Source organism: Podarcis vaucheri (genome assembly GCF_965113315.1).
Source record: "Podarcis vaucheri genome assembly, chromosome: 10".
Classification (NCBI taxonomy): Eukaryota; Metazoa; Chordata; class Lepidosauria; order Squamata; family Lacertidae; genus Podarcis; species Podarcis vaucheri.
In genome coordinates, this window is record NC_138748.1 from 21,060,663 (window position 1) to 21,080,662 (window position 20,000).

The following is a 20,000-nucleotide window of genomic DNA, read 5'->3' on the forward strand; positions in this document are numbered from 1 at the left end:
TGAGGCCGTTTAGGGCTTTAAAGGTCAGCACCAATACTTTGAATTGTGCTCGGAAACGTACTGGGAACCAATGTAGGTTCTGACCTTTAAAGCCCTAAATGGCCTTGGTCCAGTATATCTGAAGGAGCGTCTCCACCCAATCGTTCTACCCGGACACTGAGGTCCAGCACCGAGGGCCTTCTGGTGGTTTCCTCGTTGCGAGAAGCCAAGTTACAGGGAACCAGGCAGAGGGCCTTCTCAGTAGTGGCGCCCGCCCTGTGGAACGCCCTCCCACCAGATGTCAAAGAGAACAACAACTACCAGGCTTTTAGAAGACATCTGAAGGCAGCCCTGTTTCGGGAAGCTTTTAATGTTTGATGTATTATAGTATTTTAATATTCTTTTGGAGGCCGCCCAGAGTGGCTGGGGAAGCCCAGCCAGATGGGCGGGGTGTAAATGATAAATTATTATTATTATTATTATTATTATTATTATTATTATTATTATTATTATTATTATTATTTATTTCAAGACCAGTGTTCTGTGGTTTTGGCTGCCACCCCCAGTCACCAGTCTAGCTGCCGCATTCTGAATAAGTTGTAGTTTCTGGGTCACCTTCAAAGGTAGCCGCACATAGAGCGCATTGCAGTAATCCAAGCGAGAGATAACTAGAGCACGCACCACTCTGGCGAGACACTCCATAGGTAGATAGGGTCTCAGCCTGCGTACCAGGTGGAGCTGATAAATAGCTGCCCTGGATACAGAATTGACCTGTGCCTCCATGGACAGCTGTGAGTCCAAAATGGCTCCCAGGCTGTGCACCTGGTCCTTCAGGGGCACAGTTACCCCATTCAGGACCAGGGAGTCCTCCCCACCTGCCGCCTCCTGTCCCCCCAAAACAGTACTTCTGTCTTGTCAGGATTCAACCTCAATCCATTAGCTGCCATCCATCCTCCAACCGCCTCCAGACACTCACACAGGACCTTCACCACCTTCACTGGTTCTGATGTGAAGGAGAGGTAGAGCTGGGTATTATCCGCACACTGATGAACACCCAGCCCAAACCCCCTGATGATCTCTCCCAGCGGCTTCATGTAGATGTTGAAAAGCATGGGGGAGAGGACAGAACCCTGAGGCACCCCACAAGAGAGAGCCCAGGGGTCTGAACACTCATCCCCCAACACCACTTTCTGAACATGGCCCAGGAGAAAGGAGTGGAACCACTGTATAACAGTGCCCCCAGCTCCCAACTCCTCTAGACGGTCCAGAAGGATGTTATGGTTGATTGTATCAAAGGCCGCTGAGAAATCCAGCAGAACTAGATTCAAGCAGTTGGTTACCACTGTTAAGAGTCTCAAACAGCTTCTTAAGACTAGGGTAGCTGAAGGAGTATCTCCTCCCACATGAGGCTGCACATCATTAAAGGTCATATCCACACTGAACATTTAAAGCATATTCAAAGAATCTTGGGGACTGCAGTTTGTTAAGTCTGCTGAGAACTATAGCTCTGTGAGGGGCAAACCACAGTCCCCAGGCTTATTTGGGAGAGGTTGTGACTGTAAAATGCTAGAAAAGTGCTTTACATTTCTCTGCATCCTGTCACTAGCTGAGATATGGCTGGTGGGGATGCAGGGTAGATATTCCCCTGTGGCCATGCCTTAGCTGTGGAGTTCCCCACCCAGGGTGACTCAATCTTGTCCCATTCCCTGATGGTTTCCTGCTGCCTTGCAAAATGATTTCTTTTCCATTTTTGCTTGTTTCACTCGTCCTTTTAAATCTTTGAAACATTGTCATTCTTCCAGTTTTTAATGTCATAAGTGGCATTGAGCCTTTGTCTTGTGTTTTCAAATGAAAAGTCAGGATTTGCATGCTTATAATGAATAACTTCCTTATGAAAATGAATAGTGGTGTTTTAAGAGTTGCACTCTAAATGCCTTGGCCATGCAAGAGTTAAGATGTATATGTAGTAGGTCTCTAACAGGCAGTATGACAACAGTATTAAATCAGACACTCTTGCTCCCATGCTTAAAATTAATGTCATGCCATTTCCTAAGTTCTAGACTTTGTTATAGATGCTTAATTTCAACACTTAGAAACAAACAAAGTTTGCATTTGATTTTCCGGAATTCAATATATCACTGGCATATTCAAAACTGAGAATATCAATAATGTTCTAGTTAGGTTTTGTGTCACTGGGCTCTTAGTTCTAAAGCATTTACTAAGAAGTCTCAGTAGTTTCAATGGGCATACTTCCAGAAATGCATGCATAGACTCACAGCCTGACAAGGTTTATTATAAAACAGGACTGCATCTCAAATCTAAAGGGCACCTTCCAAATTAGAACTGAAACCTCTCGAAGCAGAGAAAATAAGCACCTGTAACGCAGTCTGCCAAGTGCCTTTTGAGGATAAAATGGACAGTTTCTTCACATAACCCTGTATTTAGCCTTCCAACATATTACAGCTTGGTGGAAACTTAATGTAACAGGTCTGTAGTTATTGAATCTGAGGATTTTCCTAGTATGAGCCTGTTTGTCATGAGGCCAGAGGCTGACCTGGTTGAGCCAGTAACTCATTTCTCATTCAGTCCTGGTTTACCCTCAATATATACTGGGCTAAATAGTGTTCATACTAGTACTTCACTCAGTGTAGCTATCAGCATTTTACTACACACTAAATGCACAGCCAGATTTGGCTAACAAAAAAGGGCCTAAACTTTCAGGGCCTACTTTGTCTTCAAATACAAAATAAGTAAACAATACAGTGGTACCTCGGGTTAAGAACTTAATTCGTTCTGGAGGTCTGTTCTTAACCTGAAACTGTTCTTAACCTGAAGCACCACTTTAGCTAATGGGGCCTCCCGCTGCCACTGTGCCGCCGGAGCACGATTTCTGTTCTCATCCTGAAGCAAAGTTCTTAACCCGAGGTACTATTTCTGGGTTAGCAGAGTCTGTAACCTGAAGCGTATTTAACCTGAAGCTTATGTAACCCGAGGTATATGATAGATTCTAAAAAGTGAAATCATAAACTAATATTCACTACATGGTATCTCAAACATTAAAAGCTCTGCCATGCCTCTCAGCAGAGGCATAATGTGGGCGGGGCGCATAGCTGTCAACTTTTCCCTTTTCTTGCATGGAATCCTGTTCGGAATAAGGGAATTTCCCTTTAAAAAGGGGAAATGTTGACAGCTAGGGCGGGGCGGGGGGGGGGGGGCTAAACTCGGTAGTCCTCCCCATTCTCTTTTGAGCAGAAGGCTCTGGTCTTGTATGAGGCAAAGCAGTTGCAGCAGAAGCAACAGTAGCTGTAGACACCTCAGGCAACATGCCTCTTCCCTGGGAAGCAGAGCAAAAGCAAATATGGCAAAATATTCAGAATGAGGGATGAGAGCTACCCCCACCCACTGTAGTGGCTATTGTGCTGTCACTTGCCCTCCCTGTAAGGCTGTTGGCTCCGAAAGAAAACAGAGGGGAAGGGCAGTCACACACATTGTTCTGCTTTATACAGAAATATGAACTCTGAAGAAGCCTTTGATCCCAAGGAATGTCAGATGCTCCTAGCATGCCATTAATAACCATGCTACCGAAACCAGGTCTAACAGCATTTCACAGTGTATTGGTTTTTGACACCTGAGTGCATCTTATTTCACCAACGCTACAGTTCAGCTAGAGATCTTTATGCATTATTTGTCTCATGCTTTTCCAAACAACGTGAAAGAATTTCTGAAAGGCACCTTAGAAAAAACAACAACCACTACTGAGAGCAAGCAGTTATTAGGTTATCAAAGGATGAGACATCAGGGCTTAAAAGTCCCCAGCAACTATGCACAATAATATTCCAGGGCCAGACAATTTTTTGCCCCAAGTTCAAGCTCTTAATGCTATGCAGAGGTAAGCAGGGTGCCTAAGCCCAATTTGTATTGAACATTTAGCACAATTGAAAACATTGTTTTCCTTGCATAGGATAGGAGAAGTGACAAACGAGTCAAACCGTCATTACAGGGCAAATCTAAATAAAGATGGTCCCTTGGGCAGTTTCGCACCTCAACTTTCTCCGAATCTCTGCTGCAGAAATATATGTGTGGGCTTCAACGAGACTAGTCCTCTTCAGGCAAATGAGTGGGACGACAGAGTGGTCAGGGGGAGAAGATGGACAAGACTAGGAAGAGGACATGTTGGAAGCTGAAAAAGTAACAGGGCTTAGTGAGAATGGAGAAAGAAGTCCAGAATCAAAATCAGAAATGGAAGCAGGAGAGTGGGATGAGGGAGGCCAAGAAACAGAGATAAGTCAGGCTGGTGAAGAGGCAGGGATTTCTCCCCTTCCTGCTGCGACAAGCTCCCCTCCCCTCTGGTCTCCCAGGACCAGGAAGGACATGAAGAGTAAAGGTGGGCATGCTGGCACAGTCTCTGATTGCTTGGGAAAGCCTGGGGAGAGGAGACTTAGGCAGCTGCGGGAAGGCAGGGACCTTCAGTCCTTGCACCTGCCTCATAGAGACAAGACCTACCGAAGAAGAGTCGCTGTGCTCATTGGGCCTAGCTCTCCTGAACAGATCCTGGTTTTTTTTCTACTAAAGAGTTAAATTCACTAACTATGTGTGACTTATTGTTGGCTCACTCCTGACACAATTTTGCCAGTGCTACCCTTCCTTTCCGGCCCTTCAGCTCATCTGTTTGTGGGACAATTTTTTTTGCACAGAACACTCAAATTTCAGCATTCCTTGTTCAAATTATGCATAATTTAGTGTAGTTTTGGATGTTCTTGTTAGGTCCTGCATGAAGAGGCACAACTAAGGAAGAAGAGCGGGAGAGGTCAAAAGACAGCTGCTTAAAAGTTATGGAGCAGAGTGGGACATGTTCAGGGCACAGATGCCTTGCTTGCTAACCGTTTAAAGACCTGGACAAGGTCAAGTTTAGTTTCTCATCATCCAAGCAGGTAGTTCACATGCTCTCATGTTTTTCTTCTCCTTTGCAATGAGTTCTAGAAACATGCTACAAATAAGAGCTTTTATTCTCACAAAGCCCAATGCTATACTAGATTCCATACACTGTACATAATTTGCTCTGCCACATGTAGTAATTCACCTCTGCTTGTTCTGTGACTGCCAATGAGCCTTGAAAGCTTAGATCTTTGGCATGTCTATGATGCTATGCTAAAAGCAAATTGGCAGTGCTGGTAAAGCCTGTTCTCCACAATCTCGGAACCAAAACAAAAAGGGAAAAATGTTCAAAGTGTACATTTCACTTTTAAACCTGTGCATGTGAGGGTTGCTATCATGAAAACAAGATCCTGTATTTCCCAGGCACACAGAGCTTTAATTAAATGCTGTTGAGCTGGTGTCACCAGCAAGAAAGAGGACTTGGTGCAGTATTTTTCATTAATTAAACTGCCCCTCCCATAAAGAATGGTCAAGAAAATGCAGAGGAATAAAAATACATTTTCTATAGCAGATCAAAATCTAGCTAGCTTATATTTCAGAAACAACAATAAGAAAACCCCTCCTTTCTTTCTTTTCCTGCTAATGAAGCAGGAAAAGCTTTATTATTTTCTTCAGGGAACATCTATTAGGGGATTGCTATCATGAGGAAATAGGACTGGATTTTTGCTTTTTGTTCTAAAAGTATCCAATTCTAAAGTGCTCAACTGGGTGATCACCTTCTTTTGACGTCCGCAGTATCATCACCAGTTTTTGGCATCCATGTGTCTTGAGAGACAATGGACTGTAAAGTCAAACTGCTGGAGAATCACAATGCCTGCTGTGGCTGCAAAGACTCCAAACTGCTGCCTCCTGCATTGTCATCACCAAAGTGACCTCTCTGGAGCGCAAGCCTGGGCAGTGTGCATGGAGGTCCTGGTCTGCCCAGATGATAACAGCCTCACTGTACCAAGTTATAACACTGCACACTCATGCAAAAGCATTTCTCTAGAAAATCCTTCCCCTAGACATTCTTCAGAACTTGAACAGATTTATTATAGTGAATACTTTGGTTACAGCCTTTAATGTTGTGGTGGTTGGGCTTTTTAAACACTGTTTGCTTGTTAATTCAAATCTAGCTAGTTACTTAGGAGCTTTAAAATATTCTGAAACTTGACCAGTGCCTTTTGAATTGATGAGGCTAAAAATCAAACTGTATAAATAAACCTTGCTCTCTTCAAATTTTTCTGTTGCTGAAATTGAGATCCTGTAAATGTTCTAGCCCTGCTGAAGTATTTTAATCCCTCGTGTGATGAAAGAAAGCAGGAGCAAGCATTCTAGCTCCATTGCGTTCCTTATTTTCCATTAGTTGAAGGGATAACTCCTTGTGAGTCAAGGACCCGCCATTCACATAGGATTATAATAAGACACTAAGTCACATTATTTTAGGTTAATGGGCAAAATAAGGCCACAACTTTATTGGTTGCAGCATGTGAGTAGTATTGGCTTAGGCATTGGATAAAACAGCAATACATGACTCCACCGCTCTCAGCAGGGAGTCATTTCAGGGTTAACAACCAGTGGGAGGAGAACTGGAAGCTTCCCCATGACGTCACCGGGGGTCGTGCCATGGCCCTAGTCACCAGCAGGGCATAGGACAGGATCCACGACCGCCAGATTCCTTTAATGGAATACCCAAAAGAGGAGGGGTAGATGATGGCCCATACCCAATCCTCCAACACAGCACACCTATTCCAATGCCTAACCGCCAATACCAGAAAGTTGTGATGAGTTGCTATGACGTAGGCGAAAAAACCAAGAGGCTGGTGCCAATTTGCCAAATGGATAAAAAATTCCTACCAGGCCCCTTGGGCAATCAAGGCAACCAACCAAAGTCCATAGCAAGGTCAATATGCAAAGGAAGCTGACCTAAAAGGGAGGGAGGGAGATCTAATGCAAGCAGAAACCGACTGGGAACAGAGCGCTGCCGTGGCTGTTTAAATGCAGCTAAACCCGCCCACCAGCCGGCCCTATTGGCTGGCTGAAAGGCCTGGCCGCGGCAGCAGAGGCAATCAGAAGCCGGGAGCCGAATACGCCTCCCTGCTGCTGCGGGAAGCTGCTCCCACTCACAACTCCTCCCCTCTGGGAGGAGAAGAGGCCTTGAGTGCAGAGCCTTTCCTACTCATGCGGACTCCCCATGCCTTTTAGAACCCTGAAGCAGCTGGACATGGCACCAGTGACTTTCTGCAAATCTGCTAAGTTCTGAAGCTGTTTCAAACTTCATGCAACAGCCCAGAATTCTACTTGTCAGCAGTATCTAACCCACTGATACTCCAGCTGTGTTTCGTGTGACATGTGTGAGAAATGTGGAGACACGTCTCTCCACTCAAGCAGTAGAACTGTTAGGGACCTGTGGCTAAGTGTTTGGCATATGCTCCAGACCTTTTCAGGCTTCAGATGTGCATTAGATCTTGGCTGCCACAGAAACAATGAAGCAGCCTGTAAAGAAGAATGGAGTAGCATATGGCCTGTAGTTGCGTAAAGCAGAGCCCTTGAGAAAGACAAAAGGAGCTGTCTCCTTCTCCAACATCACGGAAGACAAACGGTCACTCAAAAGGCTAGATTTCAACCCATAAAGGAAGGGGGTTAGCACAAGAGGATCATTGCGCATTTTGATAAATTATCCACCACGGATTGTCAGAATTGCTGGATTTAAACATATGTTGACCGGCAGGTTTGAAGGTTTCAGATCTCAGAGGCATAATATTTCATAAGAACAGCTGGATGTAACAATTCACACGGAAGTGCTGGAATCTTATACATTTTAATACTTGTCAACCAAATTCAAGATTTTGTTATCTAATGCTCTTTTTGAGGGGCCTTGCATGTGAACTGAGTGCCTCCTTTTGGAAGAAGGTATTTCAGCCCATCCACAGAAGTAAGGTGACCCAAATGAGAGAGACTTCAATTATCTGAAAATGGGGAAATTGCAGGTAGAAGGAGAAGATTTAGGGAGGATTTTAATGTGTTGGAACTGTGTGATGTTTTGTATTAGCATTTTATAGGCTATATTTTTGCAGCTATGTTATGCATGCTTACTTGGAATTTAAGGCACAGTAAGTTCAGTGGGACTGACTCCTAAGTTAGCACACAAAGGTTGGCAGCCTTTGAGTACTCTTTTATGCCAATGGTTTTCAAAATGTTCTGGGCCTTCAGGATAGGGCAGGGTGAATTTAAATGAAATACATTGTTCCTATAGGTTTTCAAAATGTTTCTCTGAACTCAAATCAGCATAGAAGTAAAATGGACGACAAGAGGCATCCGTTACAAAGGAGTCCCCAAATAATAATGATTGGGTTAAGAAAAGCCGTGCTTATATTTCTTTCCTGATCAATACCACAGACTGGAATATAAAATAGAAGATTTGCTTGCTATTTAGCCACAGTTGCTATATGCTGAATGTGTGTCAAAACTTACCCACTTTCGAATTTAAGAAACACTCAAACACAGTAATATATACGATATTCACTGGTCCCACAGGTATGTGAAGGGAGAAGGAAATGGAACAGGGTGTAGACACATTTCTGCTCCATAAAACCACAGTCTGAACCAGGCCTATATCTTTCAAATTTTTAAGTTTCAGAAACAGACATTTCCAAGACGATATTTCCACATTTGAAACAACAGCAACTGAAACAAAGTACAATGCTGCAAAGTTATGCATTTCAAATGTGAAGCTTTGGAATTGTTTCGGCCCCCAGGTCTAACATTAAGGTTGGCAGAAAGGCTTTGTCTGTGTGGTGATGTACATCTGTTATGTAAACAAGAACTGCTTGAGTGAAATTTGCCTTCTCTGACTGTTTGTACTGAAGGAATTGTATGACCATAAAGAAAACAGTGAGAGACAAGCAATGAAAAAAAGGGTGATACAGAAGAACAGAGGATGAAAAAGGCAACTAAAGAGTACCTGTCCCAGGAGATGCAATATACTACTTGACCTTTATTCTCTAGATTTGATTTGTTTGGAATGCAGCAGGTAATATTGAGACTTGGTACTCATGAATAGGGATACAATTGAAAGTTAGTAATTTCCACCTCAAAACCTCTTACATAGCTAGCACTCTAAAATATTGTCACTGAAGAGAAAGTATTTTCCAGTTTGGCTTATATAAATACCCTGCAGATTTCCAATATAGTTAATTTGGCAGTTGGACAAAGGTCATGAAATGTTCAATTTTCATATTAAAAGAGGTCATGTTTTGTAGAAACACTTGTTCTTTACTCTGGGGGGATGAATCAGAAAGGGGCCTGTGGGCTGCTTTGAACATGGCAGAAAACAGAGGAAGAAGAAAGATAACCTAAAATTCTTTCAAGAGGAGCAGGAAAGCTGCAAAAGAGTCAGATGCCTTGTAGATTGCCAGGGATTAAACAGAACAACCAAAGAGGGTTAATGGGATTGCAGGAAAACCAAAATATCCTTGAAATGATCACTTGTATAGACATAAAGTGTGCTCCGGATGGTGGAAGTGAGATTTGAGAACTATACTGAATAAGGGATATACCCTTTAGAACACTGTATCAGTTGGGCTGCAGAAGGACACAAGGAGGCATTGTGAAAAGTATGAACGTAAAGGAAAGAAATCCACAGTGCCAAACCATTGTAGATGCGTCGGTGTGCCCCCAAACCCTATGGAACTGTGGATAGTATCCCAATAACTGAACATTTTCTACAAAAGAAGATCACACATGGACTAGAAAAGATGTGAAGTCAATACATGTAGCTAAAATGTGAATTCAGAATGGCTAGACTCAAAACCAGCTTTTGTGGAACACAAAACAAAGGCCGGATTTTATCTAATAAAGCAGGAGTGCCTTGGGAAAGCTCAAGGCTCATCTCCAAAAGATGACATTTAGGCTCCGTTCAAATGCCACAATTTCTGGTCCAACAAACTGTGATCTGAACAACCAAAAATGGGCTGTGTGCCTGTGTGTTCGCTCCTCTAATCTCTTGCACCTTTTTTCAATGTGGCTTGGCTTCTTAACAAGAATTTCTCATGATGTACAAACTAGGAATGAATGATCCCTGCAAAACAGAGTATCAGTTTGATCCTGGTTTCTGTGGATTGTTCAAGCCACAGTTTTCTGGTTCAGATGCCATGGGAAACTTGTTTGAGGAACCAGGAAGTACTGATGCAAAAGAGGGGAGGAGGCAGTGGGTGGGCATATGACTTATTGCAGTTCCAGCAAACCATGGTTTGGTGGACTAGAACTGTTATACATTACTTTCAGCAACATTATTTAGGCCTGAGTTTAAGTGTATAATAAATTTTAAGAGAAGAGAAGCGTGTGTGATTTAAATTAATTACCAATGATGAAACACCTCCTCACTCTCCACTTGTGTTACCTCTTTTGTCTTGTGAATTGTTCAGTATTGATTTGAATCCCAAACCAAAAAAATCATCTCAAAAGTAGGCTGACCTATTAAAAATAACCTATTAAACTGCCCAACATCCACATTTAAACACACAATTCTCTGAAAAAGCCTGCCAACAACCACTTTTTACTGCCCCATCCAATACACACAAATGAACAACTGAAATGGACTATCAGAAATTGTGTTTGAATGGCTATTTTAGTTGTCCAGCTCCCATTGCCTTTATTTTGATTCCATTCTCTTACACACCAAAAACTGTTCCAGTTCATCCATTTCTCTCCTCTTGTTGTGATTCCATGCATTTGCAATGGTCATTTTGGCAAAACCACGGCTCATGCATTTCACACCAACCTCTTATGGCATGTTTCTGATTCATTGTTGTTTTGGCGCTAATCACCAGGAGCTGTATCAAGCATTTGTGTTCATTGCTTGGTTATGTCTGGTTGTTTTTTTACACTAATGAATATGTGAACTGATTCCATTGATAAAGCACTGTGTTTGAGATAATGGGAGAAATTTGAAAGTTGTAGTTCATGTTAGGTCTTTGAAATGATAGCTCATGCACACATGTAGGCCACCACTTGATGCTGCCGCTATGAAGCTACGCCCATGCATGCATGAACCATTTCTTGATGATTGGCAGCTGACTGTGAATTGAACCCACTGCAGAGGTGATACTGAAATTCTATTTATGGTGTTGTACCTATGATGCCTAGGCTCATTCACTCATTTAAATCATGATTTAATGTTGCACTCATCAAGTGATGAGCCTTTGTGTGTGAACATTGTCTTTATATGTTTATGAACAATGTGATGTGTCGTTTCCGCTTTGTAAACTTTCCAGTGCTACTGCAATAATATTTTGGCTTTTATTCTGCTGGTTAGAGGCTGTGAATTTCAAAATGGGCTCATATCTTTCCGTTTGTAGGATTTTTTTTTGTCACATATAGTTACCAACTTAACTACAATAGTTAAAATTCAAGCAATTAGCATCTGAGCTTGCGTGTGTGTGGCTGTGGCCCAGGGGTCTGAGAATTATTAATCTGCCTCTACAAACATCCAATTGTGGAGAATTCAAAAGAGAACAGAATAAAGTTTTCAACAAAGCATCCATGCATTTTGCTTCTATATAGATCCCACAAAACCCCAAAGGATCCTGCAAACTTCTACAATCCATACTATGGGGATATGACACTTTTCAGCATAAGACAGCTGCAGGCACTCTATCTCTAGAGTGATCTTTTTGTTAGGAGGAAGTAGAAAGAATTGTGAAAGTGCAACAAATGGGGGTTAGAATATTATATAAAAAAGGAACATCAACTGTTCGATCAAAGGAATGTAACATTTAAACAACTAAAGAGGAAATGATAAAGGGCTGCAGTGGCTGCTGAGCGCAACAGCATATAAGGCTAGAAAGATCAGGGAGTTGATGAGCAGGGAAGCAAAATACAAGAGGCTAGATCTGAAATGTGAAGTGAAACAATATGAAGTGAATATAGAGGAGAACAGGAGAATGTGTGTTTTGGGGAGTTGGAGGAGGGGAGATGTTACTTGTGAACGGTATCTGTTACGGTAGGTACAGAAAACATTTTAATTCCACAGCAAATTTATTTGTTCTTTTACTACCCACATGCACGGAGCTGCATAGATCCTCCCACTTCCGGACACACACACTCCTCAATACTTATTTCAACATGGTCCACAACATCACTATAAATATTAAAAATTTAAATACAACAAGAAGGTGGAGTGTGCTACCCTTTGCTCAATTGGCTTGTCAATTTGAAATGCCAGGTGGTGCTCCTAAAACCTGAAACGTTCATTCAGACAGATAGAGCCTACATGTGAATCTGATGATACAAAAGGTCAGATACAAAGCTTCAGCATCTTATGAAGTCCACAAGTAGCAATCTTCTACGCTAAACTAAGGCCAGCAAGAAAGTAAACAAAATCTGTAACAGTATTGGGAGAGAGGGACAAAATTTCCAATTTCAGTTTCTCATTTTTCGATGTTAAGTTTAGTTTGCCTCATGTTCCCGTCAATTTGCAATTTGTTTCTAACATTTTAGGACACATTTCTCCTAGCACACACCTATTTTTGTATGCAATTTTTGCATTTTATGCACATTTACCTCTAATATACATGTGTGCACATGCTTTCTTGATAAAAGTAATGTCTTGCAAAATTCGGAGAATCTCAAATTTCAAATGACAGCTGTATTTCAGTTTGCGTATTGCTTCAAAAAATTGCAGAATTAAGTAGGTCCTCATTAAAATACAAAAGGCACAAAATTTCTTTCCCATCTCCAACTGTAGGTAAAATTTTCAATTGTTTTCCTGGCCTTTTTAAGACTGCAACATAACACAACATTTTCAAGCTACCTTAATATATTACAACAAGGAGATTAAATGGTGCTTATGCGTGATGTATTTCACAAAATGCTACAGCAGTGGTATCATCACTGACTCAATTAAATGATTCTCAATCATTCTCCCAAAGCTTGGTGCAGCTTTAAGCATTTGATTTATTTTAGAATATGCTGCGTGCAAATTTCACCCAGTGAACAAGGACTTTGCATCATAGAAGCCTCCTACAACAGAAGAGCCTCCAAAGTAAATTGAGATGCATCATGAGGTGGGACAAAAAGCAGAAATACAAAAAATGCAAAGACAGGGGTACAGGAATGGTATGAAGTTAAAAACACAAGGGAATGAAAGGGATTGAAACTGGAATGAGAGGTAACCTACTGTAAGTAGTGTGAAAGCATAACAGTAGGGGACTGGAATAATCAGATATGGGAACAATCTGACAATGGACTGGTTTCAAATTGAAGCACCTCAAACAGACCTTAGAGCAGAATAATCACACTTGCCTTTGGGAACAAAATTTAAAGAATAAAAAAAGTTTGAAAATATAAAAAGTTTGATGTTTATGCAGATCAAACTGCAAAGAAGGAGAAGGAGAAGAAAGACCCAGGCTGGGCAAAAGTTGGAAAGGTAAAGAGGATAGGGCTTGGGAAAGACAGCAGAATACAAAAGGTGGAAAAGGATGAGTGAAGCTATGCCGAGCTGAAACTCCCCTTTCTTGCATAGTGTAGAATTGGAGGACGAAAGACTGACTGAGCTCGCATCCGCTCATCTTTCAGATGAGCTTCCATCCTTATTTGCTTTCTTCCTCTGTGCACTTTTGCTAAACTCAAATGTAACCTCTGCAGCAAATACTGTTATCACAAGAGACCATGGGTACACACACAACGTCAACTAATTCCAATATTTTAAAATGAAGCTGAATACAAGGATTGTAGTGGGTATGGGCCAAGTAATGCGCTGGGATGGCTATAAGAAAATACCGTCAGGAAACAGCTCCTAGTTCCTTTTCTGAGCTGGTGTTTTGAGAACAGTTCAGAAAATAGCAACTCTCCCCCCACCCCCTCAACTGTTCCTAGTGAGGGAGAAAACCTCACTAGTGCTACCTGTAAGCCCTAAAAATGTAGCACTCATTCACTCATTCATGTAGGTCAGTTGGTCCCTTGTGCCTTGATCATTTAGCACGACGACTCACAGCAACTCAAATGAAAAGCACTTTTTAAAGGTGATACCATGCTGCTTCTCTGCTCTGTCTGGCTGAATGACTGGGCAGGGCACAGGCTTTGATAAGCCTCATTCCCACCTCTGGCTCACAGCCATGGGAGATTCTGGGGGAACACAGCCCAGCACCTCACCCACTGTGAGACAGTAGCAGTCTCCCACCCAGGCTTTGCTGCAAAGGCAAGGATCCCCTTCAGTCCTTGGCATCTGCTCTGCCATGGCCCATTCATTCACAGATGCAAGTCTATGCCTGATGATTAATCAGTGATTAACACACGTGTGAAGTACTCCTGTCTCTAGTTCTTTAATGTTGATGCGAACAAACCTAGAGATCGTGTGCCAGTCAAAGTGGATGATATTGAGCTATGTTCCCATTAGCTTTCTTTTTTAACTCAAAGGGGAAAATGCTTTTGTCCTTCGTGCAAATTGATGTCACTTATGCAGCAGAATGCTTACAAGGAAAGTTGCTATTAGAAAACAATGTTGCTGTTTACGTTCATCACTGTGGCTGCTGCAACCACATGGGTGTAAGGTTTCCTATAAGATCAGTTTTGGGCGTCACAACATGGCAGCAGTCAATAGTCAAGTTTACATGTTAACACAATAACATGGTTCAGCATCATGTGCTGGAACAAGCTCATGCAAGATTTGGGCTTGTGGGGACGGAGGAATGGTTTATTCAGAACCAAAAATTGTGGATTATAATGAACTCTGATTAGTTTAACATGTCAGCTTCCTAACCTAGGGTTTGATGCTGGACTGTTCTGAAACTGACCAGAGTGCCTTATAAACTATGATTCCTGATTTACATGGGATGACAAGCTGGGATCAAGGAAATGAACCTAAAGGCTGCTCTTGGCTACATAGAAGTTGAAGGAGGAGGACCATGCAAGCCCAAATCTTGCTTGGGCTCATTCCAGCTTGTGCACACAGTGCTAAACCATTGCTTAGAGCTTATGTGAAAAATGGGCCACTGTCATCAATTCACAAATGGCAGAGCAACCTGCACTGCACTATTTCTACTTGTAATGTGACAATGAGGCATTAGTTTACGAAATCAGAAGTCAGGGAAATGGAGGAGAAGGCAGCATGGATCTTGAGTTCAGAAATTTGTCGCTTCAGCTGAATTCTCTTAAAAAGCCCTTCTGAGCTTTGGACAAGCAATGGTCCCTCACCATATAGGAAGCACAGCAAAATTTGATTTCATGATACATTCTGGGACACACCTCACTTTGATTGACTTTGACAGCCACTTTGATTAATGCCTAGAAGGAACATGCGAGGAAAACACTGCCTCTGTGCATGAACAGAGTACATTGTCTTCTATACTAAAGGTAAAGGTACCCCTGCCCGAACGGGCCAGTCTTGACAGACTCTGGGGTTTGTGCGCCCATCTCACATCTATAGGCCGGGGGCCAGCGCTGTCTGGAGACACTTCCGGGTCACGTGGCCAGCGTGACAAAGCTGCATCTGGCGAGCCAGCGCAGCACACGAAACGCCGTTTACCTTCCCGCTGGTAAGCGGTACCTATTTATCTACTTGCACCCGGGGGTGCTTTCGAACTGCTAGGTTGGCAGGCGCTGGGACCGAGCAGCGGGAGCACACCCCGCCGCGGGGATTCGAACCGCCGACCTTTCGATCGGCAAGCCCTAGGCGCTGAGGCTTTTACCCACAGCGCCACCCGCGTCCCGTTGTCTTCTATACTAGGTACCAACAAACACCTGGGCTTCAAAGAAGGGAATTAGAGACTGCAGTTTTAAGCAAGTCAACAAAGCCATATTAAAATTATCCCAACTCACACAGGAGCTGCTTCTCATGTTAGCTTTCCTGTGAGATTGGCTCCTAGGTAGATTTCTGCAACAAACACCACAGTCTGGTAATAGACCAATCAGTATATGATCACATGACCTGAAAGTAAACCTAAATACAACTCGACCTTTGCCAAGAAAACCTGAGAGTTAAACCATATGTGAGGTGGGAGAGCCATGATTCAAACTCCTAATGTGTGCTTTTATTTTACAAAAAGCAGATTGCGAGGGCCCCAGTTTGGATCAGTGCCATGGTGCACGTGGGATGAGGAGATTTAATCCTTTGCTTGTGCATCATGGTCATGAGCCCATGTGCTCTCTGAAGTTTTCATGAATTACAGAGAGGGGAAACAGTTTTGTATTAAGTAAGCTTTGCCCTGCTTGGCTAAAAGCAATCTGGGGTGAGTGATTTAAATTGGGAAACTGGTGCCAGGACAAAGTGTTAGATCTACCTCCATTCTTCAGCCCTATTTAAATTGGGTGCTTGCTGTAAATACAGAATTATTGGGAGTTCGACCGCTGAACTTCCACATCCTGTGTAGTTTCATCCTGAATAAGAGGACTCTCAGCCTACATGAAGACTCTAGAGCTAGTGATCAATTAAATTTTAAGAGCAAGGACTTTGTAAGCCTTGACTGCTTCTGCTTTTACTCAGAAGTTTTATTTTATCTTAATTCTCATTCATTACAAATTTATTCGAGGTTGGTTATCTGACTGCCTAATTGGTGTGTTTCTAAATAACTTACCCACTCAAACCAGGAAGACTGGGATCTTGATGTAGGTCCTACAACATCTAACTATTTGGCAAATGTTCCATGGCTAACTTTATGAATTATGGCTGCCTATCTGGCACCTTGATCTCAGTGTGTGACAGCGTATCTGCTCTGTAGTACTAACACATTATCATTGAAATATTGATGCTATAACAAGTTCAGTTATGCTGCACTGGGGTACTGCTACCACAGCCTATCCTAAGCAGTTGCATGCTAGTGAAGTAAGCCTTGGGACATGCTATCTTCTCCCCCATTTTTGATACTTAGATTTTGTAGCTCCTTCCACACAGTTGTTCATCTCTCACACTGAAATCATTTGTAATAATCTGCACTCAGCTTCCAACATTAACATATCTATGCACTTTGTAGAATGCAAATACCACTTGGCACGGCATACAGAGTTGTGCGTGCTGGTTGAATGTACACTGTACATGCAGTATATATACTGCTCAGTGCACATACAGGAAGAGAAAGAGAGACAGAGAAAGAAAGAGATCGGCTACCCTGTTACCAAACAACTCTAAATAGCAAATGTCATTCATTTCTATGAAATAGCTGTTTTTAATACACATGATCTAATTCTTGTTTGCTCTTTAAAGTTTTATTGTCTTGGCATTTTAGACAGAAAGAGAGCATTAGCATACTCAGGAGAAATGCTACAAGTAAAAGGCCTGAAGCTACCCAATGCATGGTTGATAGCATACAGCACGGGATATAAAAACTTTTGTCTGATGGCTCACTTTACTTGTTTTAGAGTACTGTTGCTCTCCAGAGCTTATATTCATGTTCTTTCTACTTCAAGTTTTATTACTTCTTTTGTATTATTTAATACATCTAAAGACACTTCCAAAAGACAAATTTTTCCATTTTGAAAAAAAGTAATGGTTTGGAACTCGCTAAAGCACATTAATGGTCTTGCTCAGTAGTGTGTGCCTATAGTCGTCCCCCCCTCACAAGGTGATACAATAAATGGCAAATAAAGCAATTAGGCAGATGATCTTCAAGATATAAATATATCTGTCAGATAATGTATTTACAGGCCTTGCAAGAGAAATAAACCAGGAAGCAAAACCACTTGGAAATCTCTAAGTGTACAAAGGCAAATCAAAATGAACATCTCTGATAACATACTGGGGGGGGGGACCTATAGTGTTTGACTTGAAATTACTATTCCAGCATTACATGTATAATAAATATGGGAAATATGAAAGAGAAAATTAAATAATAAGGACACACTGAGTGCAACATTTTAAATACAAGGATATTATCATTAACTAAGGACATAATTGTACATTAAAAAGAATCATTCTACATCTATGTCTACTTAGATGTCACTTCTCTAATTATTATATAAATAACCTGGGAAATGATACCTCCAAGGTACATGTTTTACTATTTACTAAACAAAAAAAATGCCCCGTTTGACACCCCTGATTAAGGCCAGGCATTTCTTAGGCCTCATACACATTTCTGAAATCCACAATACATCAATTTTTAATACTGCCACTCTCTGAGCTGCATTAAAAAGATGGTGGGGGAAAGATTTTAGAGTAATTAATGATATAGTTAGCTGCTAAATATTAATAGGAATCGTAGTCTTGCATAAAATATAACATATAAACCTTGCCAATACAGACACACCAGTAATTAAAGTTGAATATGTAATTACGCTGATTTATAAGACAGGCAAAAAGTTACACTTTACTAGCTTCTATGTAAACTCTGGGAAACAGTTAAACTTTGCATTTTATGGTAATATAAATGGGCAGTATCTCTGTGACAGTCCATAAACATGATAAGGACTTGTGGGTCTAGTTAAATTACTACTAATTCTAACTACTCCTGCTATGTAATCCTAACAGATGAAAATTCAGTAAAGAATCCAGATATTTGATCGGAAGTAGAATTCACTCCACTGAATATTCAAATGATGATGATCGCAGGCACAATAAAAGCACCTATATTATGAGCAGTGTTGCGCCAGTATTTTTTGCAATCACATTAACAACTTGTTTCTCAAGGCTGAAATATGGTTGTATACACCCAAGTCCAATCTAAACCAAAGAGGTGTTCCGAGTACACCTAGCTGTGTGGGGGGCTGCAGCCCAAGGCCACAATGCACAGAGAACGGGATTCACATTCTATTCTATGTGAGAGAAACCTTTTGCAAGCGCACAAGCCTTTCCCACTGCCCACTCATGTCATCATGAACTGAGATTTGTTCGGAGGGAGGGGAAGTGTTCACATCATGTGAGCTGTTTCTCAGTCCACGTGAATAGTTTCTGAATATTCTTGCATGCATTTGAAAGGATGTTAGGGGAACGCAAAGTTTTTGTCAATAAAGGATGCTGACCGCACTTACATGTGAGGCTGAGGTGAGCAGCCTGGGCTGCTGTTTCCATTGCTGTCAATGTGATCCAGCGAACCATTGAGGTCTTCATGGACTGCTTGTAGTAAGCCACTGGATGCGTTATTTATCAATCCGGGGTTACCAAGCAAAGGTAAACTACTCTCTGCCAGCGCAGCCTAGCAAAAGAAAGAGGCAGAGTTTTTAGCCATTTGATCATTGGAAGTAGCTTCAACATGTATTGATGTAGATCTGTGTAAACAGGCCCAATTGATGACGAGAAACATCTCTGGGCCATTTGTTCCACATCTGACTTTGTACACTTGCCCACACATTCGTGCATCGCTGCATGGAGCTACCAAATGTGCTCTGACACCGACATGCACAATGTTTTCTGCTTTCAAACTATTTCTAACTCCAAAACACATTTAAACTTTCAACCCTCACGCAGCACACAGTTCTTTTGTCCCGCAGACACCAGCTGGATGATAAAAAGAAATGACCAGAACTTAACTGAAAATAAAGGAGTCCTGACATTTGCCTTTTCTGCATAAAAATTATATCTTATAATTAAACTTTAAAGTTTTTGCCATGAGCACCATATTCCCCAACACTATGATGTGAAATCATTCATGACAGCTGGGATAAATATTAATGCATATCCACATGCATTTGCAAAAGCTTCTATCAATCTAGCATTTGCAGCAAAACTGAGTGTTCCAGATTTTGCCACAGGGTGTCCTTCTTGCTTCTTCACATCAAAAGTAACGAGAATTGGAACTAGTACTTCTTGCAGTGCTAGGTAATACAACTTACTTGGGTGATTAACACACCTATTAGCAATCCCATAACTTGTCACATAAACATAAACGTAAACAAGAAGAGCTCTGCAACAGAGAACAGCATCACTGGAGCGAAGTGGGCATTTCAAAAAAATGAAGGCTTGGACAGGTTTACCTGTAAGCTTGCGTTAAGTGCTGCTCCATAGCCTAAGCTGGTGGGTATGTTTTTCACTAACGTCGGGCTTCTGAAAATAAATAATTTTTCATAGTTTAATTCATTTGCTTATTTTAAAGAAGGCAAGCCTGCAGGGTGACAGAAGGTGTTGATAAATGAATGTTCCCATCAGAAAAGAAAACCCTAATTCTAAATGAAAAATG

The 20,000-nt window shown here is 41.7% G+C and overlaps 1 protein-coding gene across 9 annotated transcripts in view; it reads right to left on the minus strand.

Annotated features, from left to right (window-relative positions):
* The window catches only part of FOXP2 (forkhead box P2), a 339,779-nt gene that overhangs the window by 7,642 nt on the left and 312,137 nt on the right, over positions 1–20,000 (minus strand). For 8 of the 9 annotated variants that reach the window (XM_082239660.1, XM_082239662.1, XM_082239655.1 and 5 more), the window contains 2 exons: positions 19,798–19,867; positions 18,856–19,019 (listed from right to left, as the gene is read on the minus strand). In XM_082239660.1, coding sequence (XP_082095786.1) covers positions 18,856–19,019; positions 19,798–19,867 — 234 coding nt within the window. Of the gene's footprint in view, positions 1–12,082; positions 12,175–18,855; positions 19,020–19,797; positions 19,868–20,000 lie in introns of all 9 variants that reach the window. The other variant, XR_014223814.1, reaches the window with a different exon arrangement.